The following is a 27,475-nucleotide window of genomic DNA, read 5'->3' as shown; positions in this document are numbered from 1 at the left end:
TCATTAATTTGAGAATTAAGAGGTTTCAAACCACATTTTATTGAACTATATTTTCTCATCTCATCATGATCAAGTAACTTCTCCCCATAGCATGATGTCTCAAAGAAATATTTTTATATTACTTACATTTGCCTCAAGCTGCCCAGTGTTGCGCAATTATTTGCACAGAAATCCACCGATGAAGCATTTAAATTTAATATGGGTCAACTAATAAGCTCTCCACTTCTTGGTATTTTACAATTATCCACCAGAGCAAGTGCTTCAGTGTGATTTTTCTCCCAGATGATGATTGTTAGTACCGCAGAAATTACACAATTTTGTAACCAGCTCCCATTGATCTGTTGCACGACACTGTTGGTGGCAACATCTGAATTTGTTGCACAAGTCGCTGAGTTTCCAGCAACTTTAGCTTTTCTTTCTTCTGCCGCCATCAGTCGCCATGGAAGGAAATTCAATTTTTCCTCTCTTATTAATAATTCTTTTATAAGGAAAGCCTTAGGTAGGTAACGAAACAATATACAATTCTTCTTTCGATTGCTATCAACAAGGACAATTGGTGAGGATAACGGGTGTACAAAGTTTTTTTTGTTGTATATTTAGGAAAAGAAGAAGCGCGAAAATACAGTATTAATTGGTTGAAAAGGAAAAATTATAAATATTTCAATGGAATAGCATTTCCTATTATTTTGTATAAAATGCTAATTGAGTGTGTGGATTAATGCGTGATTTCATTGTTATACTGGCACTAAAGGAAAAAAATGATAAATTTTATCGTAATCAACAGGTAGTTGAAAAGTATCCGATCTTATCTGTTTTAAAAGGATTTTTTAGACTATTTTATGACAATTTCTTATTCAAAATCTAAACAGATTTATTTAAAGTCCCATAAAGTATTTTTTTTTAGGAAGAACATTAACATTCTATGCTCAATACCAATCGATTTATTTGCAGCAAAAGTCGGATACTTTTTGCAAACACCCCATAGTTTCAAAATAATAATCAAGAGAAACACAGCTTTATACATTTGCACACAAAACAAAAGAAAGATGAATGATAATCGTATCTGCGCAAAAGATTCAACAATTTGTAAATAAGATTTTGAATTAATTGCACTTTATAAAAATAAAACTTTTTGCTCTTGCTTCACTGTGTTACTTTCAATTTTTATTGGTTGAATTGAAAACGGTACATAACATCACAATGATTCGAACTTTTTTTTATTTGCAGTAAAATATTCTTCGCGGATTTGTTTAAAGAATATTCTTTCTAAGAATTAAATGAAAAAAAATCGCGTTTGCTTAGAACGTATATTTACTGTAACATTTCCACTGTGTAATTTGTAAGGAGGAGTGAATTAAATTGAACTCTGAAAGTTTTTTTTTTACTGAAAAGTTAATAAATCTTTAATAGATAAATTATCTTTGATCCAGTAAAAGAGATGGAGCTTGATTAAAGGCAAAGGGTTATGAAAAGCCAAAAATAATAATTTTTCCCGCCAAAATATTCTCTCAGACGATTTTTTTCATTTAACATAAAAAGTTTTTTTTTAGCTTTTCCTGAACTCTTGTTTATCTCTATAATCCCCGATCTCACCTCAATTAATAGTCCTATAAAATCAAAATAAAAAATTAAGCTCAAAAAATTCTTTTAAGACCATCGTCCCCTATTTTAATTCCGTACAGAACACATGCTGCAAAAAAAACCTCTTCAAGCAATTCTCTTCCAAAAATAACATTAAAAATTCTTAGGCATGAGTCAAATGAACGCTATATAAAAACTTGTAGTTGGAATGTGTTGATCACCACGTGGAGGAAAAAATTGTTTTTTCATCACTAATTTTTGGGTATTTTATGATCGATGTTGTTCACTTTGTTTTTACTACTCTAACGATCTATCATGACTAGCAGATCAAACTTTTATTATTTTTAATTATTTGCCAAATAAGATATTGACTTACCTGCTTTGTTGCTTCCTTCTTGGCTTCCACGAGCGACTGTTTAACCTCTTCCAAGGTCGTTGTGTGCGTCTTTATGTCCAAATCCTTTGATTGCAATTCCGCAACAACTGATTTCAATTCTCTCGTTCTCATCACGAGGGCCGCCTTGGTGAATGGGAAAATGGATAGTTTTTGCATTAAAAAAAAACGAAATAAATCATAAAAATGCAAACATGGTAGTCACTACCTGTGTGGAATTGAGTCTCTCTTTAATACGATGACTGGGAAGTTTGAGTAATACCTTCCTCAGCTTGTACGCCTCTTGGTGGGCTTCCTGAAGTGCATTTTCTCTGTGCGTTGCGTCAATTGTTTGCTTCAAAACTCGTCTGTGTGGAGATTTACCAATTGAATATTCATAATGAATCACTTATTAAGTGGACATGTTCTCCCTCTCGCACCACGTAACAAGCATGTTTTGCATTTCTCACCTCTGTAGCGCTTGAATCTTCTCAATTAACTCCATTTTATCGGGGTCCCGTCCGCCCAGTTCGCGCCATCGATGGACATTCATGGGGGTGGTCATTTCATCCTCGAGAGCTTTCGCTTTTACGCGTTCTTGTGCCAAAACTCTGTGCAACTGCAATTTTACGTACAAACACAAAAGACTTATTTATTTGAGATTTATTGCAAAGTCATCATGAATTGTTTTTTTTCTCAAAGATTCTTTTTTCATTTGCCCATAGACACGTGGATGGAGGGAGGCGTGTCTATAGTAAACAACATCAATTTATTATTTAGAATTTCGGACGATTTAGACGGACAACTGAATTATGGAACACTCAAAGCTCGAGAAATAAATTCAAGGAGAGATAAATATCGGTCATTCACACTACAAGACGTTATTAAAATATCATTTATTATAGAATTAGTGAAATTAGTCTTTTTCAAATAGTTTTCCTATGGCAGCGTCAGACTGATTAATTGCAAAACTGTATTTAAAGAAAAATCAAGACATTTTGGTGCTTTATGTGGTGTGACAAAAATTTATTTAACAAAAATTTCGCATTCAGAACAAAATTCGAGAATGGGTGCCATGCTGAGAAATTACAAAAGAGATTATGTAAATGACGAGTTTTATGCTTTTTGCAAAATCGTGAACTGTTCAAGCAAGAGTTATGTATGAAAAAAAGTTTATAAATAGATGAATTTATGGCTCAAAAAATCAGGATTATTAATCTTCTCACGTTGTTATGTTTTTGGTGGAAGATTATGCGATGCGTTCTATTTAGAATTTAAATCTTTATTGAGAGAATTTTCTTTTCATTCGATTCTTTTTCTAAAAATTAAGGATATTTAAGGATTCAATTATTATGAACTATTTTTCAATTTATTAACAAAGTTATGTTCAGGATTTTTTTTAAATCGAAAAGTCTAATTTTAAGTCTAGAAAAGTCAATTCACAACAAAATTCTCAAAATTTCGCAAAATAAATCCTAAAACTCATCTTTTAATCAAATTCATTAGACTTTTATGAAAATGAAAACATTTTATGCTACTTTTATGCTCGTAAATTCAACAAAGAAATTTTTTTAAGCGTTCTAAATACAGTACAATGGATAAATCTAGGTTAAGCCAATTTGCACTCAATAAAAATTAAATAAACAAAGTACCTGCAAAACTTCCTGTCGCATATCAGTTGTATTTGCTAAGCCACGAGACAACAGCTTCACCTGTGATCTTAGCCCACTGATCTCAATTTTCAGGAGACGAATATCATCCAATCGTCGCACGTACTGCGTCTCACTGCGATCCAGGGCAAGTTGCATATCTTGCAGCTTCTCATTCACAAGGGCAGCTTCATCGGTGCGTGCAACAAGTTGCCCACCCACGAGATCTTTCTCCCCCATCGTTGCATCCAATTGCTTCTGCAGCTTCAACACACTTGCATCGGAATCAGCCACTGTCTTGCGCATTCTCTCAATTTCCATTTGCTTCTCCTTCACCTCTGACTTTATATGCTGCAACGTGGTGAGTGTGCTCTGTATTTCCGTTTTGAGAGCCACTTTCTCCTTTTCGGCCTTATCGAGATTTTTCTGGAGCTTCACCTGATCAGCTTCACGCATCACAAGCTCATCTTTTGCCTTTTCCGCCTGTTTCGTAACACTTCTCAGTCGCTTCTTCAAATCTTCACGCTCCTCAGCACAAACTTGCATCTCCTTCTGCAAATTCAATCGCTCAGATCGTGCTGTTTCATACAGCTGCTGCACATGGAATATCTTATTGTCGTATTCGGACAATTTGGTTTTCAATTCAGCTATTTGATTCACTTTCTTCTGAATTTCCTCTGGAAATTAAATTAGTTTTTCTTTATTTTCAAAGAAATTCTATCACTTAAATGCTAAAATCTCACCCCTGAAGCGCTCCTCCTTCGCGATCCAGATGGTTAGTTCTTCATTGGCTTTGTCTCGTTCCTTTTCAGCCTTCTTCACAGCTTCCTTGTTCTTTTGGATGACGCTTAAATGTGCTTTAAGCTCACTGTCCAACGTCTTTGTCTCTTGATCATGCAGCAAGATCTTCTCACTGAGCTCACTAACAATTCTATTTGCTTTAATTAAATCCTTTCTCACCAGATCTCGTTCCCGCGTGAGATTATCAATGAGAGATTTACTTTTATCGTGAGTTTTCTTTAGCAAATCAAACTCCTTCTCCCAATTGGCAATGGTCTTCTTGAGTCGACTGATTTCCTGCTCTGAAATTACCTTCGACACACTCGATGACATCAATTTTCTCATGAGTAATTCTTTTGATTTAACCAATTTGGCCGTTTCCACACGATATTTATTGTTCTCATCTTCCTTCAGCTGGAAAATATTTCAACCATTGTGTGGCAATTTTACAAGTTTTTTTTTTAATAAAAGATGAAAAGAAAAGAAAAATGCGGCTGATGTTTCGAAAGATGTGCTGTAACAAGACAAACCTTAAGAATGTTCCCTTTGATGTTGAGATCGTGGGACAACTTATCACGCACGTGGACAATGTTGTCGTACTCCCCGGAGAGTTTGGCTATTTTCATTGATTGAACTGTGTTCTGGGTCGACAACCTCTCAACGTTGGATTTAACTGCTGCCATTTGGAGATTGTGCTGCATAGTGGTCTTGTGGATAGCGTTGTATTTGGTCTTGAATTGCTTCGCCTCTTCCGCATACTGATCACGTTCCGCTGCCACATCTTGCAATTCAGTCTTCATACTCTCCAAAAGTCGCTTCTCCTTGAATGCCTCACTTGAGGTTTCCTAAAAAAAAGTTTTTTTTTTTTGCATAAGCAGCACAAAGAAATAATTTTCGCATTTTTGTAAAGAAATTCCCGTTCAAGAGTTCTTTTTAATTGTAAAACTGTTATGCTGCCAATTTTTGACTTCTATTTGAGATTTTGCAAAAGAAAGATTCACAGAGATGTTCATGAAAGATTTTTTCTTTGCTTCTAAACTGACTCGTTTCGTGTCAAGGGAAATCTCCACATTCCACCAAACATTCCATAAGAGCGCATTATGAGAAACTCATTTATGGAATATATTTAAGATTCTTAATCAATTGAGAACGATTTATTGAAAAGGCGGAAGGGAAAAAAAGACTTGATAATTAGAATTTAATTTATGAGCATTAATTCCAATAAATTGTTGGTATATTAAAAGCCAACTCTGGTGCACCGATTTGTTATCTTTTTGACTGGTTCTAATCAGTTATCGTTTCATTAAAATTTAGTTTAAAACTTTGTCGAATTAAGTCAACACAGAACTGAATAATTTAATTATTTCTTGTTGAATAGTCTGATTAGAATTATTCATTTTTTACATAATTAATGTTGAATCCATGTATACTAATATTTTGAGAGCCTTTAATAAAAAATTAAGGCAAAGAAAAGTTGTTCAAATGGTTCAAAAATTCTTTTAAAATCAGCGCAAATCCTTTCATTTAAAAGGATTTTTTCCAGATATGTAATCGCAATCGTAATCAGATATTTTCAATTTTTTCTTTGAGTCAGTATTGAAGCTTCCTCAAATCACAATTTTTGGTTAAGCAAAATTGGTAATTTTTGATCAATTTTATGACGCGAATTTGCAAAATTTTCCTTCCAGAAAATCAAAAATGAATGACGACCAATAATGAATCCGTGAAAATGTATCCGTGACGCTAAAAAATGCTTCCGTGATGCCTGGAAATGTATCCGTGACGCCAAAAATGTATCCGTGACGTCAAAAATGCATCCGTGACGCCTGGAAATGTATCCGTGACGCCTGAAAATGTATCCGTGACGATAAGAAATGTATCCGTGACGCCAAAAATGTATCCGTGACGATAAAAATGTATCCGTGACGTCTGGAAATGTATCCTTGATGCCTGGAAATGTATCCGTGACGCAAAAAAATTCATTCGTGACGATCAAAAATGTATCCGTGACGATAAAAATGTATCTGTGACGTCTGGAAATGTATCTGTGACGCCTGAAAATGTATCCGTGACGATAAGAAATGTATCCGTGACGCCAAAAATGTATCCGTGACGATAAAAATGTATCCGTGACGTCTGGAAATGTATCCTTGATGCCTGGAAATGTATCCGTGACGCAAAAAAATTCATTCGTGACGATCAAAAATGTATCCGTGACGATAAAAATGTATCTGTGACGTCTGGAAATGTATCTGTGACGCAAAAAAATTCATTCGTATCCGTGACGCCTGAAAATGTATCCGTGACGTCAAAAATGCATCGGTAACGTCAAAAATGTATCCGTGACGCCAAAAATGTATCCGTGACGCCAAAAATGTATCCGTGACGCCAAAAATGTATCCGTGACGTCAAAAATGCATCCGTGACGCCTGGAAATGTATCCGTGACGCCTGAAAATGTATCCGTGACGATAAGAAATGTATCCGTGACGCCAAAAATGTATCCGTGACGATAAAAATGTATCCGTGACGTCTGGAAATGTATCCTTGATGCCTGGAAATGTATCCGTGACGCAAAAAAATTCATTCGTGACGATCAAAAATGTATCCGTGACGATAAAAATGTATCTGTGACGTCTGGAAATGTATCTGTGACGCAAAAAAATTCATTCGTATCCGTGACGCCTGAAAATGTATCCATGACGATAAAAATGTATCCGTGACGTCTGGAAATGTATCCGTGACGATAAAAATGTATCCGTGACGTCTGGAAATGTATCCTTGATGCCTGGAAATGTATCCGTGACGCAAAAAAATTCATTCGTGACGATCAAAAATGTATCCGTGACGATAAAAATGCATCCGTGACGCCTGGAAATGTATCCGTGACGCCTGAAAATGTATCCGTGACGATAAGAAATGTATCCGTGACGCCAAAAATGTATCCGTGACGATAAAAATGTATCCGTGACGTCTGGAAATGTATCCTTGATGCCTGGAAATGTATCCGTGACGCAAAAAAATTCATTCGTGACGATCAAAAATGTATCCGTGACGATAAAAATGTATCTGTGACGTCTGGAAATGTATCTGTGACGCAAAAAAATTCATTCGTATCCGTGACGCCTGAAAATGTATCCGTGACGTCAAAAATGCATCGGTAACGTCAAAAATGTATCCGTGACGCCAAAAATGTATCCGTGACGCCAAAAATGTATCCGTGACGCCAAAAATGTATCCGTGACGTCAAAAATGCATCCGTGACGCCTGGAAATGTATCCGTGACGCCTGAAAATGTATCCGTGACGATAAGAAATGTATCCGTGACGCCAAAAATGTATCCGTGACGATAAAAATGTATCCGTGACGTCTGGAAATGTATCCTTGATGCCTGGAAATGTATCCGTGACGCAAAAAAATTCATTCGTGACGATCAAAAATGTATCCGTGACGATAAAAATGTATCTGTGACGTCTGGAAATGTATCTGTGACGCAAAAAAATTCATTCGTATCCGTGACGCCTGAAAATGTATCCGTGACGATAAGAAATGTATCCGTGACGTCTGGAAATGTATCCTTGATACCTGGAAATGTATCCGTGACGCAAAAAAATTCATTCGTGACGCCAAAAAATGAATCCATGACGATAAAAAATGTATCCGTGACGATAAAAATGCATCTGTGACGCTAAAAAATGTATCCGTGACGATAAAAAATAAATCCGTGACGCTAAAAAAAATGCATTCGTGACGCCTGAAAATGTTTCGCGCCAGAAATGTTGTTTGAAAATGATTTCTTCTCTTTGCCAATTTTTCTTTTGGGTTTGATAAGTGGCCCATTTGAATTTGAATTTGAATTTGAATTTTATTGGGTTTTATATCCCGGTGATACATCTCAATATGGGACTATATACAAATAAAAATTTAAACCATCACAACTTTTTTCCTCTTTAAAATTTGCGCGAAGCGACAATTTACCTCGTCAGAGTATTATTTTAACAAATTTATCGGTTTATCTAAATTTTTCTATTTTCAGCATTGTGGGAAAGTCCCAACATTGAGTCAAAGAAAAAATTTGAAAACTTGAATACCTCTTTAGAAAGTAAGGATAAATAATTTCCTTGGCTTTCTTTTTCATTTTTTTCTCAAAAAACTTTTCTATTACTCATAAAAACATAAAACGTATATCATAAAAGCTTTCTTGCTATTTTACAGAACATCTCTGTATAGAAAAATATTCCCCAAAAAGCTTTAAATTCAACTTACATCCAACAATTTGTAAAGATCTTTGTTCTTATTCTCAAGATCTGTAATCTTCTTCTCGAGATCATCGCTGTAAATTTTCTGAACTTGCAACTTTGCACCGAGTTCTTCCACTTCGCTGCACAACCTATCCCTCTCCCGGAGGATTCCTTCCTTATGTTTTGCCATTGTATTTCCCAATCTGCAGCAACAAATTTATTTTTTGAACGAAAAAATAACGAATTTTTGTGAAAATTCTTACTCTTGTCCCTCCTTGACGTCTGAATACTTTTCCGCCTCCTTCTGTAGTTGTTCAAACTTATCTAACATAACGTACATCTGCTTTTGGGCTTCCTGCTCTCTGGCTTGGGCGGCATCAGTTTGACTCCAAGCTGACTCAATTTCCTCCTTAAGCTGAGCAATCTTCTCTTGATCTTCCTGTGAAATTTTCATCACCTCTGCAATACGTTCCTGACAACGCACCATGTCCAGCTGGAGATCTTCATTCTTATGCTGCTCTTCCATGAGTAGCTTCCGCAGCCCTTGACATACAACAAAAATTCTCTGGAATTCATCCGCCCACACAAATTGCTGCTCATTCTGAAGTGTCTGGATGAGCTGGAAAGCAGAAAGAAAGGAGCAAGGAGGACACGGAGTTTGAATCACGTCTTTGCAAATTTTCATTTTCACTGGCAAACCTCATTGGCTCTTGTGCAGATCTCACTGTAATACTCATCGGATATTGTGTCCGGAAGTGGAGTATCTTCCTCAGTTGCTGATTCAGCTTGAGCATGAGAATCTTCACCACTTTCCGGCTCCTGCTCCATTTTTTCTTCTACAATAGAAAATCACTCAAATGCTGAAAGTCAATAATCCCTTCAAGCTTCCCTAGCAACGTATGGCGCGCACTCCCCTTGACGACTCCAATAAAAAGCTCTCCCTCATTTGTTTATATACATAATACTTTAATGATAAATTCTTAAATGGATATTAATGCCATTTACAAAGCAAAATTACATTTATTTCTCATAAATTTTCATGTTATAGTTTTAAACTCTTCCACATTTTTTTATATGATTTTTCTTCTTCTTAAAGATTTCACAACTAAACTAATGTTTAGGATTTTTCTTTCATTAAAAATGTCAAATATGTAAGAAAAAAAAATATAAATTGAAAATATTTAAACAAGATAGATAACATACTGTGAGAAAAATGTATAATATTTTATGTAATATAAAATAAAAAAAAATAGAGAAAGAAAATAAATGAATTAATGTTAATTTCCCGTGAAACCGCTCAACTAAAGTAAACAGATTTTAAACAAATTATATAGAATAATTATATTTTTTTTATTTTTAATAAGACAATGTAGCAAACTGAAATTATTTTTGCATATAGGCAGCATCAGTGGTCTTTTAGTTTTTCATTTCTTTTGGGGAAAATAATCACTTTTTTGGAAATTTTTCATTCATTTTCATCTGAAAAATATTCTTAAGAAATATCCCTTTTTTTTTTAATAAAACTTAATTGTGGATCTCTGTAGGTATTTGTGACTTAATTATTATGGCAAAAACGGAAAGAATTTAACGATTAAAAGCACAATTTTAGAGGAAAGGTGATTATTCTCCCAAAAGAACGAAAGGCCAGTCATATTGAGAGAAACAGAATGGGGAAGAATTTCTTGCAAAATTTAATCAAAAGAATCAAAAAGTGTTTGATCCAAAGCTCAACTTTTTTTTCTTTTTAACCCACAAACTACATCCCCGTTTTGCAGACATTGATAGTTGGTAGTTTTTTTTTCACATTCTTCGCTATTTATTTTGCTAAGTATTGTCACACAAGTGTTTTATATTCTCTTCAACGTTACTATTTCATAGTCAAAACAATAATAATGCATTTACTTAATTCTTTTCTTTTTTTAAAGATTATATCAATGTAAGATACAGCTAAGTTATTCTTTTTTTTGCAGTAAAAAATCGAACATTGAACTCCGCATTGATCGAGGAATATTTTCTCATTTAAATATTTTTTCTTTAATTACATTTATCACACGTTCTTCAAAAATATTTTCAATTTGTGCAAATTCAGAAGGACTTTTAGCCAATTTGTTTTTTTTTGTTTCATTTTAATTTCTTTTATAATGCAGCTCTTAAAGGTCATTTTTTTATTAAGATGTAATGGCAGTTCAACATAGAAAATTAAATAGTATTTATATTAGGTGTAGGTATTATGCAAAGAGTTACGATGATGAAAATGTGTTTGTTTTTGTTTTCTTCTCGAGATAATTCAGACACATTTTATTTCTTTTTTTAGTTGAGAATTTAATCAAATGTTGATTAAATAAATTTCTAGGGTCTTGACCTCCTTCGAACGAATACAACAAAGAAAAGTAATCATGTAGAGAAGCAAAAAACAATTTAAAAGAATATCCAAACAGATTTACTATTTTTCACTGAGAAAAAAGCTGCGAAAACTTGTCGAAAATTCTCTCAAAAAATGCAGAAAATTGCGTCACTGTAAGATCTTTTTCCCCTTTAAATAAATGAAACATTTTTAATGATGTTTCATCAATTCGTTTTGACAAAGCATTCTTGAAACATTTTTCAAAGAATTTCTCCGAAATAGTACAATTTCCTCTCACAGTCGTGTTATACAATTTTCTGGCAGGAAATGATTTTCTTTTGGATTTTTATCTTCAAATCATGTGTAAAAGAAAATGTTTCAAGCATGTTTCAAAAATACTCCGTCAAAACTCACTGATGAAACATTGGCGTAAATGCTTCGTACATTTAACCCTTGGAGGATTTGGCTGGACAAAGTGGCCAATTCGACTTTTTTCAAGCGCCACAGAATCAAAATCTACTTAATATTTTGTGATAAATTCTACATCTTTATGTATGGAAGGTAAATTACTTCAAGTTCGCCGAAAGAAAACTTGGAAAAACATTTTCTTAAGATAAAATCAAGGTCAAAGTTTTGAGGTTAGAAACGTCGATCCCTGAATTTTTGGGCATATTTTTGCTGAATTTTCATAGCTGTTTCTAGAGGAAAATAGTAAGTTTGTTTGAATGTTTCTTGTTCTTTTCATTAATGTTTTACACAATCACGCTTCTTCTGTTTGTTTCATTCAATAAAGTCATAACTCACGATCTTTATTAGATTGAAAAATATCTTTTTATATGAAAATTAGGGAGAAAAAATTTGGAAAAATTCCTGAACCCTTTAAAGACCATTTGATCATACGCTGACCCAAAGACTCGAATTCGAAAATGTTTCATTTTGTATGGTTATTTTTTAAATATTGAATCCAAATTAGTACAAGTTTATATCTTTACAATCCCTGATCATTTAATTACCACAAAAGGACATCAACAAGGACGAAAAACCGTAAATTTTTGAATTAGTTTTCTTTTTGCCAAAAATGTCTTATTTGAGCTCAAAAGAACCCCCAAAAATTATTTTTACTTCAATCAGCTCGCTAGATTAGTCGCGGACCTTAAAGGGTTAACACGAAAATTATTAAAGAAATATGTTTGTATTTAATTTAAAATAAAAAAAATAATAAATTAAATAATCATTCACTGGTTCAATTAGCATCTCCTCGTAATTTTATGATGTTTTTACGATTTTATTTATTAAAAAAAATCAATAAAATGTGTCCGAAAGATCTCGAATTAAGACTCCTCTCTCTATCGAAATAAGAAACAGAATCCTGGCTTTTTGCACCTCATTATTCATCAGGGAATTTTTTTTATCAATTTTTACGGCGGGAGTTTTTATTGTTCTATGTACTTTTTTTTGCTCTCTTGAGTAGATATTTCTGGTTAACATTAACACCGACCAAATATTTCTTCACATTTTTTTTTTTATAATTTTATTAAATCCATCTCTCCACTTTACTTCACGCACTATAATTGCAATAAAATGGAATGAATAGTTTCAGGCGTTAGAAATAAGTTTTTTTTTCGGATGAAACAATATATTGAACTGCTAAATCGAGAGGTCATAAAATGTCTTTGTGTTAATATTGAAGTGAATTATACATTTAGCTAAAAAAAAAAACATAACTTTTTTCCTAATAGAAACCAAGAGAAAAACGAAAGAGTAAAAATGAGATATACGTAATAGGGTAAGAAAATGTTAAAGATAGATTTGATGCTGTAACTCTATCGCGCGTCCTAAATTTCTTGCATTTCAACACTTTTCTTATTTTTGTTTGTTTTTTTTTTTAATGATTTTCTTGCATTTCTGCGTGTGGTCACTTCCCACAGTTCGGTGTGTGCCTGTGTTTTGTTTTGTGTGAGAAGAAAGGGATAAGGGGGGAGGTGGGGAAGGGTGTGACATGCCCTATACGGTACCCACTTCACGCACGAAGCACGCCCTACACACACGGACGGCTTTCGTGAGCCCGAACTTGGGCAATGGGGCGGATGAATTGGAGCAGACGCCACAGAAGACCTTCCCGCAGCACCGGCAGTGATGTCGTCGACGGAAGGCCGTGAAAACTGCACTGCAGGCCATGCAACGGGGCGCCTCCTCGTCGGGTATCCATCGTGGTGGACGTTCAGGTCGTGCCTGGTGGCCCCCATTGGTCACAGGTAGGTGCTCACTGGAGGAGTACGAGCGTGTCCGCGGCACCGAAACTGGTGAATTCCCAGCACTGCAGCTACCACCGTGCCTTACCCCGGACCCATTTTCATCGCTCACAATCACATTGATACGCTTGGGGCTCACAATTCCCGCCGAGGGCAGTGAGTGTTGCTCCTGAATCGAATTGCTGCGTCTACTTGCAGCACTCGACGTTGAACTATCCGACGGACTCTCCCCCAAGCTGTGACTCCTCTCAACATTCGTCCTGCTCACTGCATTCGTCTCAATCTCCTCACTGGCACTCCGTGGTGAGCCCTGTGTCTCCCGTGGTGCCTCAAACACACTATCCGATTCCGGATTAACCTCCTCGGCGGAGTAAATGCTTTGGTTCGAGCCCCCATTCGTCTGTACCACCACATCACTTTCGCTGGCACGAAATTCAAACAAATCACTCGCATCTTTGGGCTTCTCCTGCACATTTGGTATAATCTCCTCCTTTGGCGGTGGGGATTCATTCATAAGAAACACACTACGCAGAATTTGCCGTAAATCCGATGCAAAATTCGTCTGTAGCTGATCAGCCACACCAGCGATGCAAACAAAGAGACGATGAAGAAGATTTTCAACGCTCCTTTAAAAGAAGAATAAAAAAAGTAAAATAAATAACTTTTCTCCATCATTCGTGGCGCCTCTTAATCAATAAATTAATTCTCAGATAATATTTTTTCTTGTTGATTTTCAGTGCATAATTCCTTTAGACTTACACAAGGTTTCCTTTCACTCAAAACAAGTTTTTTTTTCTCTTACTTATAGGTGCTGCACAATCATTTTTTGTTGTTGTTGAAATTATGCATCTTTTGAACTTGTACCATTTTTCTCAGTTAAAAAAACATTCCAATGATATAACATCTTTCGTGATTTTTTATCAGATTAATTTTATGCTTAATAGGCTCTACAACACATTTAGTTAGTAAGAGAGACTAAATTGTTACAAATATGTTTGCCAACTCCTAATTTTACTTCCAAATATTTTGACCTGATTTTTGTTGTTGCTCTTGTTGTTTTCATAACAAGTCAATAAGGGTTAAAAAATGCGTCTTATTAGAATATTATTTTGAACATTTTACACGGAAGAGTTTCGCAGCTTAGGGGAACATGGGGTAAAAAGTGAAATTTTTGGGAGATAATTTTTCCGGAGTTCAGTGGAAATATTTGAGTTTTCTCATGACGACTATCTTATAGGAAATTTTCCGGGCTACAACTTTGTCGCAGACAATTTTTCTCTATCTCAACGGGAAAATGCATTTTCAGGCCATTTTCCAAACCCTTCCAAATTTGCCTGTTCCAAAAATCCTGGGGTAAAACGGTTAATTGCGTTTTCTGTTCGCTAGTCTTAATTTAATGAAATGATTTTAGCTAAGAAGTATAATATCTATTGAGAATGAGAGATTTGTGTACGTAATAAAACTTTTTTTTTTAATAAAAAATACAAAAAATATAAAAAAATGTACTGGTAAGCTGACCAAACTTACGAGAGCTGTGTTTCTTTCAGTGTACCAATTTTGTGAGAGCAAACTAGAACGCGAATTAATTTAAATACGCGCAAAGTCGGGAAAAGTTGAAAAGTCATACCCTAAGAAATCTTTAGAAGGCCATATCTCGAGAACGGATCCATAGATTTTCATAAATTTTTTTTTGTTTGAAAGGTCTTGAAGTCAGCTATAACATATCGAAAAATGAAAAAAAAATTATGTCGCCATTTTCGAAAAATTCGAGTTCGAAATTTTCGAAAACTTTGTTTTCGATTTTAGCGCCTCTTGCGATCATTTCTCGAAGTTGCAATGTTCTAGACATTTGTAGGGTTTCTCGAAACCTTTCATTTGCGCTTGAGTTGATCAAGATCGGACTTGTAGAACCCGAGATATGACATGCCAACTTTGGAAGGCTATATCTCGAGAACGGATCCATAGATTTTCTTCATTTTTGGCATGAAGCTAGATAATATGGTCAGCTACAACATATCAAAAAATGAAAAAAATTTATGTCGCCGTTTTCGAGATATTCATCGAAAACTAATCGAGTTATGGTCGATTTTCGATGAAAAATTGTGGCGGCCATATTGACTAAATGGCTTGACCGATTTTCGAAAATGAGGTATCGTTGGAAAGCTCTTGATGGCCCCTACAACATATCAAAATTTCAGATTTTTAGCTATTACAGGGGCTGAGATATAGCGAAAACAAAATTTTGAGGTTATTCAAAATGGCGGACGGGGGGGTGGGGGGGTGGATTTGACCTCATAATCGGATTTCTTCAGGTCGATATTTAAACTTTGCCGTTTACCGCAAGTCTCTATCTATTATCGTTCTCTTGCAATTTAAGTTTATAATCTGGAGGGCCGGACGGACGGCCGGCCGGAAAAAATCTTATTTTTGGCGCATACGTTTTTTGGAATGTGGGGACCCTAATTCGTGCTCATCCCAAGTTTGAGCCCGATCTGACGACTTTCGATTTTGCTCGGTACACAAAAGCTGTGTCTGAAAGAAACACAGCTAAAAACATTAAATTGAAGAAATTTCCTTTTTTATTTTTTTAGTTTTTAATAATTGGTAATAGTGAGTGATCAAATATCCTAAATTTTATATAATAGTTTTACTATTTAGGCGAAATTTTTTTTTCAAAAATTTTAAAAGTTATTTAAAAAAAATACCAAATTCACTATTTTGCCCCAAGGGGTACTTTTTACTATCAGTGTTCTACAGGAAAACTCGGAAAATTTTTCTGGAAAATTAAGATTAGATTCGTATTAGTTACTCTATCTAAAAATGCATTTGGATCAAAAAAATTGCAGAGAATTTAGCTGAAACTTAATTTGAGGTCAGAGTAACTTTGAGGTTCGAAAAAAATGTTTTTCAAATAAAAGTCAAAATATTGGATGAATTATTATGAAACTTTCAAGGCTTAGGCAGGGGTATAAAGTGCAACTACTGACATAATTAGACAGATTAGCCCCCACTGCTTCTTGAGATATTACTTTTAATTTTTTTCCTATTCACCATCTTACCCCAGTTACCCCTAAGTGAGGATTTAAATTAATTTTTTATTCACATTTTGACGTCATTTCATTTCTTCTTTGTTGTGTCTAATTACAAAGGATGATTCATCACCTATCAGTTGACTCTTGAGATGATTGCAGGAAACCTTTTTATTCTTTTCTACGAAATGAACGAAAAAATTGATAAGATTTGAGTGTTATGCACTTACTTGAATTTCATCCGTCCCGCAGCCCGTAGAGCTAAAGTTATTTCATGTGAATCCCCATCGGATTGCGATGAAGATGTATCACCACTGCTGCTGGAGGATGTTGTATCGTTGCACCTGGCCCGTAGGCCTGGCGACGGATAGACAACACATCGTCGTAGGTAGTTTCCAGTTGCTGGAGCCGACGTGGACGCCCCGGAAGTGGCTGTTCTGCGACTCGTTCGCTGCGTACGTGACGATCGTGCTCCATTTGTGTTAACTTTTTGTTTCTTCGTGGTGCTGATATGCTGCTGTGACTGTGGCTGACTCGTACCAGCCACTTGACCCCTCTCATCACCTGATGTAGATCTACTACAGCTCGGCTGCTGCTGCTGCTGCTGCTCCTTGTTGCGCTCCAATGCATCCCAGTTCTCCGAGTATTTCTCAGTCAGTGGCATCGATGCCGTCCCACCTTCCACCTTTTGTGTCTCAGAATCCGGTGTGCGATCCAAGCTGGTATTCTCCGTCCCAATACCCGAATCCCCATCACGTCGTTGACCATCTTGTACAGCTGCAGCCCCATCACCGGGCTTACTTTCCGCACATTCCCTCTGAGGTGGTCGCACAGCGAATTCATCGTCGCTGGAGATAAAACTATCCGTAAGGGGGGCATCGTTTGGCTGGAGTAAATTGCCAAAATTTGTATTAGGTATCAAATAACCCGAAGTACAGTCAGTTGTTACCAAATCTCCGTTGTCCTCTTTCGCAACAACGGACGCCACGACATCGTCTCTATCTTCCTCGGATGAGTGCCACTCACTCCCGGATTCATCTTCATTCACCACAGGGTAGAAGCTCGTCAGGTTCTCTTTGCTACAACAATCACTTATCACTAGTTCCTCATCACCACGGATAAGTTTCTCATCACAGTTAAAGTCACACTTCAAGTGGATGTCCTCATTGGTGCACAAGAGCTTCTCCAACTGGTACAATTCACTTTTATTCAGTGTCCTCAGTAGATCACGTATCTTGATGAGGAGCGTCCGGAAAGGCCTAAACATCTCCGACAGCTGTTCCGCCGGCATGTTCATATTCAATGGGCCCCGATCGTAAATCACAAGCCCCGTTATGATGGCCAAGCGTGGTATTGAGAACATAAGAGCAGGATCAAATGAGTCCACCTGCTCCTGATCCAGCAGGCCAATTTTCAATGCCCGCTGCACCGTCTCTGAGAACAGGACGCAAATCATCTCTTGCATTTCGTGCTCCTGCTTACTCTTAACGGGCACCATTGCGCTAACGTATCTAAATTCAAATTCGGCAAAGAGTCTATCGAATATCTTGAGACTTTCGCACAGAGTCTCCGTAGCCACGTCGTTTATATTTAAATTTAATGTCGGTGAATTTGGTGTGTTATTTCGAAGGCACTGCTCTCGCAATAGATTTCGCACATTGTCTAAACTCTTGGTCACCGCCTTGGCCAGCGGACGCATCTCCGTACTCTCCGCCTCACGATTGAGTATCGACGACCCAGCGGCCAAACACTCAGCACCAAACCACAATTGCCCAGCTAAACTCTCCTGAAGTACCTCCTCAGGGAATTTTGCCCGAAATGCTCGCGGTGCTCGATCATCACTCAACAATTCGTCCATAATCTGATGCGTTATGGCGAGAACCTTGTCCTGGGGACCACAAAAGAAATTTTCCCAGTCAACATTTAAAGCTATTCTATTTGCTTGCGTGCTTAAGCCTATCTGTGTGGCACTACCTGTCCTTGCCGCAAGCGTCCAACTAAACGAGAACATCTTTCAGGTTCGGCTCTGCCGTCAAAACTGTCCAGTTCACTGGCAACTGCTGTTAGAGCTCGGTCCGCATGATAGAATCTCGCCAAAATGGACTTGTCATCCGCCTAAAGTTCAATATGATAGAAAGATTTGAGAGTCAATACCTTTACGCAAATAATAAACAAATTAGACACTAAACAATGGGGAACTTATTTAAATATTATTTTACATTGTATGTCTGTGTAGCCAGAAATAGACAGATACTTGTAATGAACTACTTTTTCATATAAATATTGATAAGATCGGAAATGCACTTTAGGAAGCAGAAGTTTGAGCCGAAAACTAATGGATTTCTTCTTAGAAATTCTATATAGAAATTTTTCATTGAAGTTTGACGACTCTTTTCAAACGTTTGACGTTTTTTTTCCTAATATTTGACGTTTAATTTGTGATGTTTGAAGGTTGTTTTCTAGCATTTGATGTTTTTTATTCTAACATTTGACGTTTATTTTATTATATTTGACAGTTCTTTTATATTTGACGTTTCTCTTTCTAAGTTTGACATTTCTTTTCTAACTGTCATTTACTTTCAAACGTTTGACGTTTTTTTTCTAATATTTGACGTTTAATTTGTGATGTTTGAAGGTTGTTTTCTAGCGTTTGATGTTTTTTATTCTAACGTTTGATGTTTATTACCAAATATTTGACAATTCTTTTATATTTGACGTTTCTCTTTCGAAGTTTGACATTTATTTTCTGTCATTTACTTTCAAACGTTTGACGTTTTTTTCCCTAATATTTGACAATTCTTTTATATTTGACGTTTCTCTTTCGAAGTGTGACATTTCTAACTGTCATTTACTTTCAAATGTTTGACAGTTTTTTAAATAATTATTGATAATACTCTTTTTAATTATTATTTAAAATTTTGTCCTGGAAATATTTTTTTTTGAACTCTAAATAAAGGAAAGTAAATAAAGTAAAAATATTTCTTTTCTTACAATTTGTCGATGAAAAATCTTATAAGATTCTTATAGTTTTTTTCTTTTTGAAAGTTAATTACTTTTCCCAGGCTCTTCAAAGATCTTTCTGACTGTTTTCTGCAACAACAAAATTCTTTTTTTTTTAATAGACGATAAAAGAACGATTTAAAAAGACCAACTGTTAAAACCTTACAACAACTTTTATGTCATAAGAAATGAAAAGATTTTTGACAGAATCGATCACAAAAACTAGAATTCCCTGAACTCTTAAAGTTTTTAGCCATGTCACTGTTTAATCATTTCTTTCTACGCTATATTTCAGAGATTTCATTAGAGTGATCATAGTAATTTAATTCCCAATGAATCATTGAAGCAAATGTATGCCGGCTAAATTATTCTGAACAGTACTCAGAAAGACATGACATCATTTAATTGTATATTCCCATTTTTAAATACATACAATCAGCACCAATAATAATACTTTCTCTCGTCAGTATACATCCATGGGGAGATAAAGAGAGTTGTATCCTTCATTTGGGACAACCACGATAATCACAATCAAAGTTCAAAGGCACAAATATGTCCATGATCTTCCCATGTAACCCATTCATTCTTTTTCCGCATTTTTCATTGAGCGAGATTGGCAGATAAATTTAATTTATTCCCTTGTAGACAATCCTTATTTTAATATTTAAAAAAAAAAATTTAAAATGCAAAATGAAAATTTGCAAAAAAAAGAGAGAATTTACGCGTTCCATTTCCTATGACACTAACATCGTATAATGAATTACAAGTGCGCAGACATTTGCTGCGGGAGTTATTGCAGTTAATGGTGTTCTCCATAAAATATAATACCCATTTTTCATATCTCTCCTCCAGTATAGTTTGCAATTCTTGTAAACATCATGTTTTGTAGTTTAATACAACCGCTAAAATCATAGTTCCGTAGAAAATTTCTTTTCCGACTTCTTCCACCAATATGTGTGGAGAAAAAAGTGCAACTAACTATCTCTTGAAGGTAGAAATAAAAAAAAAAACACAGCAACAATAAAAAGCACGATTGAATTAATGAACGAAAAAATGCATAAATAATTCTGATATAAAAATGAAAGCATTTTTCAACAACTCTTGCTTCTTCTCTTCGCAGTTTCAGACGTCTTCCAACACTTTGTTGGGTCCCCTCCTCTTATTACCAAATGTGTCTGTGTGGAGAAATCAAAATTCGTATAGCCACCAAGCCAATCATTCAATCGAAAGTTACATAAAAAGCTCCAAAAGTTTGTGCCACATAAATTTTGTCTTGTGCAGACAATTTAGCCAAAAGTTCATCATTTTATTTGATAAAATTTAAAAGAGATCAACAATTTCTTCTTCATCTCTTTACCATTGAATGTTTGTTTTCTTGAAGAGATATGAACTCCCAAAAAAAAGAGCTCAACATACAGGAAGTTTTGTATATGACGACCAAGAGGAACAAGTTGGTGTCTCTCATTTGGCACTCACATAAAACTCCATGACGAGCAAAACTTTCCTTTTATCGTCTTACCTCGCAATAGTTGGTTAAAAGTGAAAACACTTGTAATCCAACTTCGCAATCACTGTGCAGAATTACAATTTTTCCCCTTTAGTCATTAGATGTTGAAGTATGTCCCCACACAGATTGATTTGCTATCACCCCAATTAAACCATCTCCAGACAAATTGAACAACCAAAAAAAGTATTAAATTCAAAGCACAAACAAAATAACTTTGTGGATTTTCCTGCAATTACACATTTTCATTAATTTTTTTATGCGAGAGTTTCTTCTCATTTAGTGTGGTGTTAAAGAAAGAATGAACAAAAAAAAAAAACAACATGAATTTCCCAAGGTCCCCCTCAAAGCACTCACACTTTACGTCAGACTCATATTCTCCCTGTTTTGTGCCACTTTTACACCAGCAGAGTAATAGCAGAAAAGCCGTGCTATATCGAGTAAAGGTTACCCTCTTCCTCTATCACTTTACACTGTTGATAATAATTATATTTCCATCATAAATATCCAATAACGTGTGCAATAACTCCCCGAATGTGCTGGGAAATCCCGCTTAAAGATTTTTTTATTTTTGGATCCGGCACTTGCAATGTTTCATTTAAAATTCTTCTTTATTTTTCTTAAACAAATTCCTTTGTTTTCCTGTTCAAGAATTATTTTAGCTGTGTTTCTTTCAGACACAGCTTTTGTGTACCGAGCAAAATCGAAAGTCGTCAGATCGGGCTCAAACTTGGGATGAGCACGAATTAGGGTCCCCACATTCCAAAAAACGTATGCGCCAAAAAAAAATTTTTTCCGGCCGTCCGTCCGTCCGGCCGGCCGGAACCTAACGCTAAATTGCAAGAGAACGGTGATAGATAGAGACTTGCGGTAAACGGCAAAGTTTAAATATCGACCGGAAGACATCCGATTATGACGTCAAATTTTACCCCCCACCCCTTCGTCCGCCATTTTGAATAACCTCAAAATTTTGTTTTCGCTATATCTCAGCCCCTGTAATAGCTAAAAATCTGAAATTTTGATATGTTGTAGGGGCCATCAAGAGCTTTCCAACGATACCTCATTTTCGAAAATCGGTCAAGCCGTTTAGTCAATATGGCCGCCACAATTTTTCATCGAAAATCGACCATAACTCGAAAACGGCTTGACCGATTTTGATCAACCCGGGGTCAAATGAAAGATCTCAACAAACCCTACAACTCTCTAGAACATCCGAAGTTTCAAAAGTGACCGCTAGGGGGCCAAAAATCAAAAACAAAATTTTCGATGAGTTTTCGATGAATATCTCGAAAACGACGACATAATTTTTTTTTCATTTTTTGATATGTTGTAGCTGACCATATTATCTAGCTTCATGCCAAAAATGAAGAAAATCTATGGATCCGTTCTCGAGATATAGCCTTCCAAAGTTGACATGTCATATCTCGGGTTCTACAAGTCCGATCTTGATCAACTCAAGCGCAAATGAAAGGTTTCTTGAAACCCTACAAATGTCTAGAACATTGCAACTTCGAGAAATGACCGCAAGAGGCGCTAAAATCAAAAACAAAGTTTTCGAAAATTTCGAACTCGAATTTTTCCAAAATGGCGACATAATTTTTTTTTCATTTTTCGATATGTTATAGCTGACTTCAAGACCTTTCAAACAAAAAAAAATTATGAAAATCTATGGATCCGTTCTCGAGATATGGTCTTCTAAAGATTTCTTAGGGGATGACTTCTACTTTTCCCGACTTTCCGCGTATTTAAATTAATTCGCGTTCTAGTTTGCTCTCACAAAATTGATACACTGAAAGAAACACAGCTCCCGTAAGCTTGGTCAGCTTACCAGTACATTTCTTTCTATTCCTAAAATAAATCCTTCCCTTGAAAATTTGGTTTAAAAAAAACAACAACAAATTATAATTCATTGCAAGGTATTGTAGATTTTTTTAAAAATTTTTTGATACTATGTACATAAATAAAACATATTTCTTCATATTTTTTTTTCTTATTGAAAAAAGACCTTCTAATTTGGCAATGATGTTGTGAAGTAAATCAAAATAAAATTAAATAAAAGCAATAAGGAGATAACTAAAATATTTTATTGCAAACTTTTTCAAACCCCGTACATTTCTGAGAATTATTTTTCTTTTAGTTTTTAATGATAGGTAATTCGGGATTTTTTTGTTGGAAAACATTGGTTTGTTTTCCGAGGTGGGTTCCCCCCTAGAATTTATTCTTAATTCGTGAGTTGGTTGTAAAATTTGTAGTTTTTTTTTTAAATTATCCTTCAATTTTATTTTAATTTATTTTTTAAGAGAAAAATAAAGATTTACTATAATAAAAAACTTTTAAAAAGACCTTTAAAGATTTCTAAAACCAATATTTTTTCTTTCTGTATTTTTGAATACCAAGAATTTTCTTTAATTGAAGATTTTTGTTTAAAAATCAATCCCCAAAATTTTATGATTATTTTCTTGGTTGCATAATTCTTTAAAGAAATTTCAAATTAAAAATTTTCAAAATTTGTTTAAGAATGAAAACCACGGCTTAATACAACAATTGCGAAAGTTACATGACTTACAAGATTTGCAATTTTCGACAAAAGCTCAAGACCGTTAGCCCATGAAATTTATTTACAAATATAGCATTTTTAATAAAAGCCAGCGATTAGCCAAGGGCGTTGGAATAAAAATCTATAGGTACATACAAGAATTTAGCACGTTTAGTGTGCGTGTTTTGTTGTATTTATTAAAATTAGCGCGATATTTAAATTAAAAGGGCTCATTGCCAACATTATTATCATGATTATTGTTTTTCTTTTAATGCCAATAAAATTATGTATAATTGTTGATCACTGTCTCTGAGAGACATCATAAATAAATATTATATGAGGTTTATTGTCTAAAGTTTACACAAAACGATTGGACTCACATTAACAGCAACATAAATATGTATTTAAACTCTTCCTATTACACATTTTTATATTGCAATTAAAGGAGATAAAGCTGTTTAGATTGGAAGCAAAGAAAAACATTTTATGGAATTGTCAAACATTTTAAGAGATTGTAATTACTTTTAAAATTTTCCTTCAACTCATATGATGGCATTTAAATTAAATTAATTTTTTGCGTAGGATGGATGACAGAATATGATTGAATAAATGCAGTAAGTTGTGTATTCACGTGGAAGGAGCAATTTATAAAAGTTTTCTTCAACAAAACAACATTTCCTCCCCCTCTTGGATGCCATACAATCACGCAGTTGTTACGTATGAGAAAATTCAACCACTTTGTGGAAAGTGCATGCGATTAAGAATTTTAAATTATAATCAGTGTTTTGATATTGGAGAATGCGCGTTGATATTTGTCACGTGTAGCAGAAATTTTCTAGAGTATCGGTGTACTACACATACATTTATTATTGAAAGTTTCGCATATACGCTTCGGGAGCGATAAGTCTCAAAAAAAAAAAAAACTATGAATCAACCTGAGAGACCTCAATGGAGAGAAACTCGATGAGTGGGGATCAAAGGCACGGGTAAGAAATGGAAGACTCGTTTGGCGGAAAATACGCAAGGTATCTCTCACACAGTTGATTCCGTAGAAGGACGTGTAAGCTTAATGATTTCGCGAGAGGGAGAGAGTGAGAAAAAATGTTTAAAAAAAAAAGACCAGGAAAAATACGATGAAAAATTGTGAACTGCCGTGAATCTTATGGGAGTCTCTCCACGAGGAAGACCTTCAAATGAGAACACACACAAGACCCCATTTGTGGCGCAAATAATAATAGCGATAGAGTAATTGTACAAATGGTTGAGTGAAACCGCGTTGATTGTGTCTTTTGTGTTGTATCAACGCTCAGGAAAATGCCACATTTTCTTTGCACGGTGACACGGACGGGCAAATCCCTCGTGTCCCGCGCGACTTGTACAATCAGAAGCAGGCGCGCGGGAAAAGAAAAAAAAATCTTATCGCTCATTATGCAAATAAAACTTACTCGCCACGAGATACCGGAGGGCAGAAAGGATGGTAAAATGTCAAATTCAGCGATAAGGCACTCTATCAAACTTTTTGGTATCAAGCAGAAAACTCCTGGGGAATTAATATCACACCTTATCGCCCAGAATGGTTTTTGCAAAGACAAACACTCGTGCTGTTCTTGATTACTCTTTTTTTTGCACTAGATAATATTTTTTTACAATTTTTTAAACAAAAATAGTGAATAGACGAATTTACTCGAGGACCCATCATAAGTCAACTTTTGATAACACAGACCTGATAAAGAGGTGAAACATTTTGCGTGTTTGTCATCTCTTTTTATGGTATTTAAGAAAAAAATAAATAAAAATAAATAAGATAAAGAAGAACTAGGCGTTACATTTTTTTGAGAGTTTTTGGAAGAAACGTCTAGCCAGACGTTTGTTAGCTGTCTTAGTTTGTTAATTTGAGTCGATTTTGAGCATAAAAAATTTGAATGAACCCGAAAAAAGTTATTTAGCTTGAAGTTTTTTAAAGTTAAATATTAATTTCTTTTAAACTAGACCTATTTTCTTAAACTGAATTTAAGTTTCGTAAGTCATGTTGAGGCAGGGTTAAGTGCATCCTAGACCTAACCTGTTCTAAATATTAAAACCTTAAAAACTTCATTTTAAACAATTGTAAGGTAAATTGTATAAGACTTCAAAAATGCAAGTTTGACTTAAAAATTTAATCCTGACTCAATAAACAAGTCTAAGCCGTTTATTAAGCAAGGCCTATTTTTCTTAAGCCAAACCATAGTTCCTTTAGATCAGACTTTTAAGACGAATTTTGCCTCACTTTAGTCTAATCTAATCTTGAAATCTTAAAAGGCTGATCTTAAAAAAAAAACTTAAGTCTAGTCTACAACAAAGGCCTTGCTTCAAAACTTTAGGACTGACTTTAAAAACTTAAACATAGTTTGAAAAAACTGTAGTATAGATTAAAGAAGTTTATTCTGGTTTAGAAAAACTCAGATCTGAACTAAGACGGTTTCCCTTTAGCTAAAAAAATCGTAAACATTGTATTTTTAAATTATATGTTTTTCAAAGTTATAAATGCATCAAATTCACGCAAAAGGCGCAAAAGAAGACGTTCTGACTGAGAAAAGTTCTTTTTTCAATGCTTCACGTGGACGCGAAAGGGTTAACCAATTAAAATTAATTTCTTATTAATTCTTCATATGTGTAATTAAATTTTAAAAAGATATTTTAGCAGAATTTTAAGCAGCAAAAATAAATTAAGCTCAACTCAGACTTTACCAAATTGGTGAAGTCTATAACTGCAATGTTCTTTCGAATAGAGTAGAAAGCATAGAAAAGTCTTAAACCCTCAAACAACCCACCTAAACTTTACATTCTCAAGAAGAATAATTTAGGATTGAAAAGTATTTTGTCTTCTTATCAAAATGCAACGCTCGGAAACTCAGCTAACTAACTACAATCACTGATACGTTATCAAAAACGGACACACAGGGGACACATAACCAGACCATCATTATCTGAAACAACACTGTAGTGGAAAAATTCACAATCTACTGTCTAAACATTTTCATTTTGCAGACGGAATGAAGCAAATCCTCATATTAATTCTATTTCTTCCAGCAGTGTCCTACTTTTTTAATTCATCGGACCGGAGACAGTTTCGAATGTCTGAAGTGACGTCACACGACGTACACATTCACTCGCACCTATCTTTTGCTTCAGTGCCTGAGCGGGTCGCACTGTGAAAAATTTCCATGAATTGAAGGTGTTTTCCTCGCAAAATTCCATTAACAACTTTTTTGTTGTTGTTGGCTATAAATTAGAACGAATAAATTAAATGAAATGTTAAAAAAAATTCCCCAGAAGTTTCTACTTTCTTTCCAGCGAGGATCCTTCTTCAGGAGGAACATTTTAGCTGTCAATTTTGCACTTTTCCGTGGGCACGGGGGCTCCGTGACAAGCTGGGAAGTTTGCGAAATAGTCTCTATTTGGGTTATTTGAGCACAGATACCTCTCGGATCATTCTCTTGGTGCTAATTGCGCGTTTCTCGCTGAGAAGTGGCGTTGGTGCCACGGCAAAAAACTCCGTTATCTGATAGTGCTTCATTGTTCTGGCCGCGTTTGGACTCTGAAGCGCGCAAGGGGGGTTTGCCTGCCTTGGTGGCGGAATGGAGCACACATAGAACGGATTAATTAGTTTGCAAAATGAGAAGAAAACTAATATGAGGGGGAAAAACAACATTGGCCCACAAGTCCGTCTCTGATAACACGACGGGGCCTGCCTGACGGATGGGGCTCGTTCGCCACGAATACGTGAATTTTCCAACAAGAAAACCACGGAGTTTTCCCCTCAGTGGGGCTCGTGGAAAAGCATTGAATGCACAAATCCCACAAATAGGGGACATATTGGTGGTAAAGTGGGCCATTCTGCGTCTGTGGCTTTCGCAGAAAAGCCCAAAGGAAGGCAGAAAGAAAACTTCCATTGTGCCAGCAGCGACATTTTGTCCCTCACCTTTGGTTTATTCAACCATTTACGAAATGTATCCATTGGTAGTCGTTAGTCGGTCGTTGTCATAAGTACATAATCACAAAACAGCAAGGTCCTGAACACCACAAATTCACAAATTTCCACTCAAAAATAAAAATAACTAAACTCCATGAGCGCTCGACATCAATGTCCCATCAACACAAGTCTCCCGAGTCATGGTGCTATATTGACCATCACAACATGAATTTTA

The 27,475-nt window shown here is 35.4% G+C and overlaps 4 protein-coding genes and 1 long non-coding RNA gene across 7 annotated transcripts in view; 1 reads left to right on the top strand and 4 right to left on the bottom strand.

The window, feature by feature from the left end:
- The window catches only part of LOC129790048 (solute carrier family 35 member B1 homolog), a 766,332-nt gene that overhangs the window by 392,499 nt on the left and 346,358 nt on the right, over positions 1-27,475 (bottom strand). The gene's annotated exons all lie outside the window — the stretch shown is intronic.
- The window catches only part of LOC129790119 (T-cell leukemia homeobox protein 3), a 442,143-nt gene that overhangs the window by 392,499 nt on the left and 22,169 nt on the right, over positions 1-27,475 (bottom strand). The window lies entirely within an intron of this gene.
- LOC129788726 (cilia- and flagella-associated protein 58-like) lies at positions 14-9,489 on the bottom strand. Its single transcript, XM_055825037.1, has 10 exons — positions 9,323-9,489; positions 8,887-9,242; positions 8,649-8,826; positions 4,914-5,228; positions 4,347-4,797; positions 3,607-4,280; positions 2,425-2,573; positions 2,184-2,322; positions 1,958-2,101; positions 14-421 (listed from the first exon to the last, which is right to left on the bottom strand). The coding sequence occupies exons 1-10, from the start codon at positions 9,449-9,451 to the stop codon at positions 308-310; spliced, it is 2,649 nt and encodes an 882-aa protein (XP_055681012.1). The 5' UTR covers positions 9,452-9,489; the 3' UTR covers positions 14-307.
- LOC129788661 (lateral signaling target protein 2 homolog) lies at positions 9,569-27,449 on the bottom strand. 2 transcript variants are annotated; one of them, XM_055824908.1, is made up of 5 exons: positions 27,250-27,449; positions 18,223-18,363; positions 17,198-18,136; positions 16,479-17,134; positions 9,569-13,845 (listed from the first exon to the last, which is right to left on the bottom strand). In XM_055824908.1, exons 1-5 carry the CDS (start codon positions 27,283-27,285, stop codon positions 12,972-12,974), a joined length of 2,646 nt encoding a protein of 881 aa, XP_055680883.1. In that variant the 5' UTR covers positions 27,286-27,449; the 3' UTR covers positions 9,569-12,971. The 2 variants fall into 2 exon arrangements, with proteins under 2 accessions (XP_055680883.1, XP_055680873.1); XM_055824898.1 differs by having other exon boundaries at positions 16,479-18,136.
- On the top strand, positions 24,198-26,590 carry LOC129790655 (uncharacterized). The gene is made up of 2 exons (XR_008750599.1): positions 24,198-24,274; positions 26,358-26,590. It is a non-coding gene; the product is annotated as an uncharacterized LOC129790655 (long non-coding RNA).

Source organism: Lutzomyia longipalpis, chromosome 1, assembly GCF_024334085.1.
Source record: "Lutzomyia longipalpis isolate SR_M1_2022 chromosome 1, ASM2433408v1".
Taxonomy (NCBI): domain Eukaryota; kingdom Metazoa; phylum Arthropoda; class Insecta; order Diptera; family Psychodidae; genus Lutzomyia; species Lutzomyia longipalpis.
This window is presented reverse-complemented; position numbering and strand designations above follow the sequence as displayed.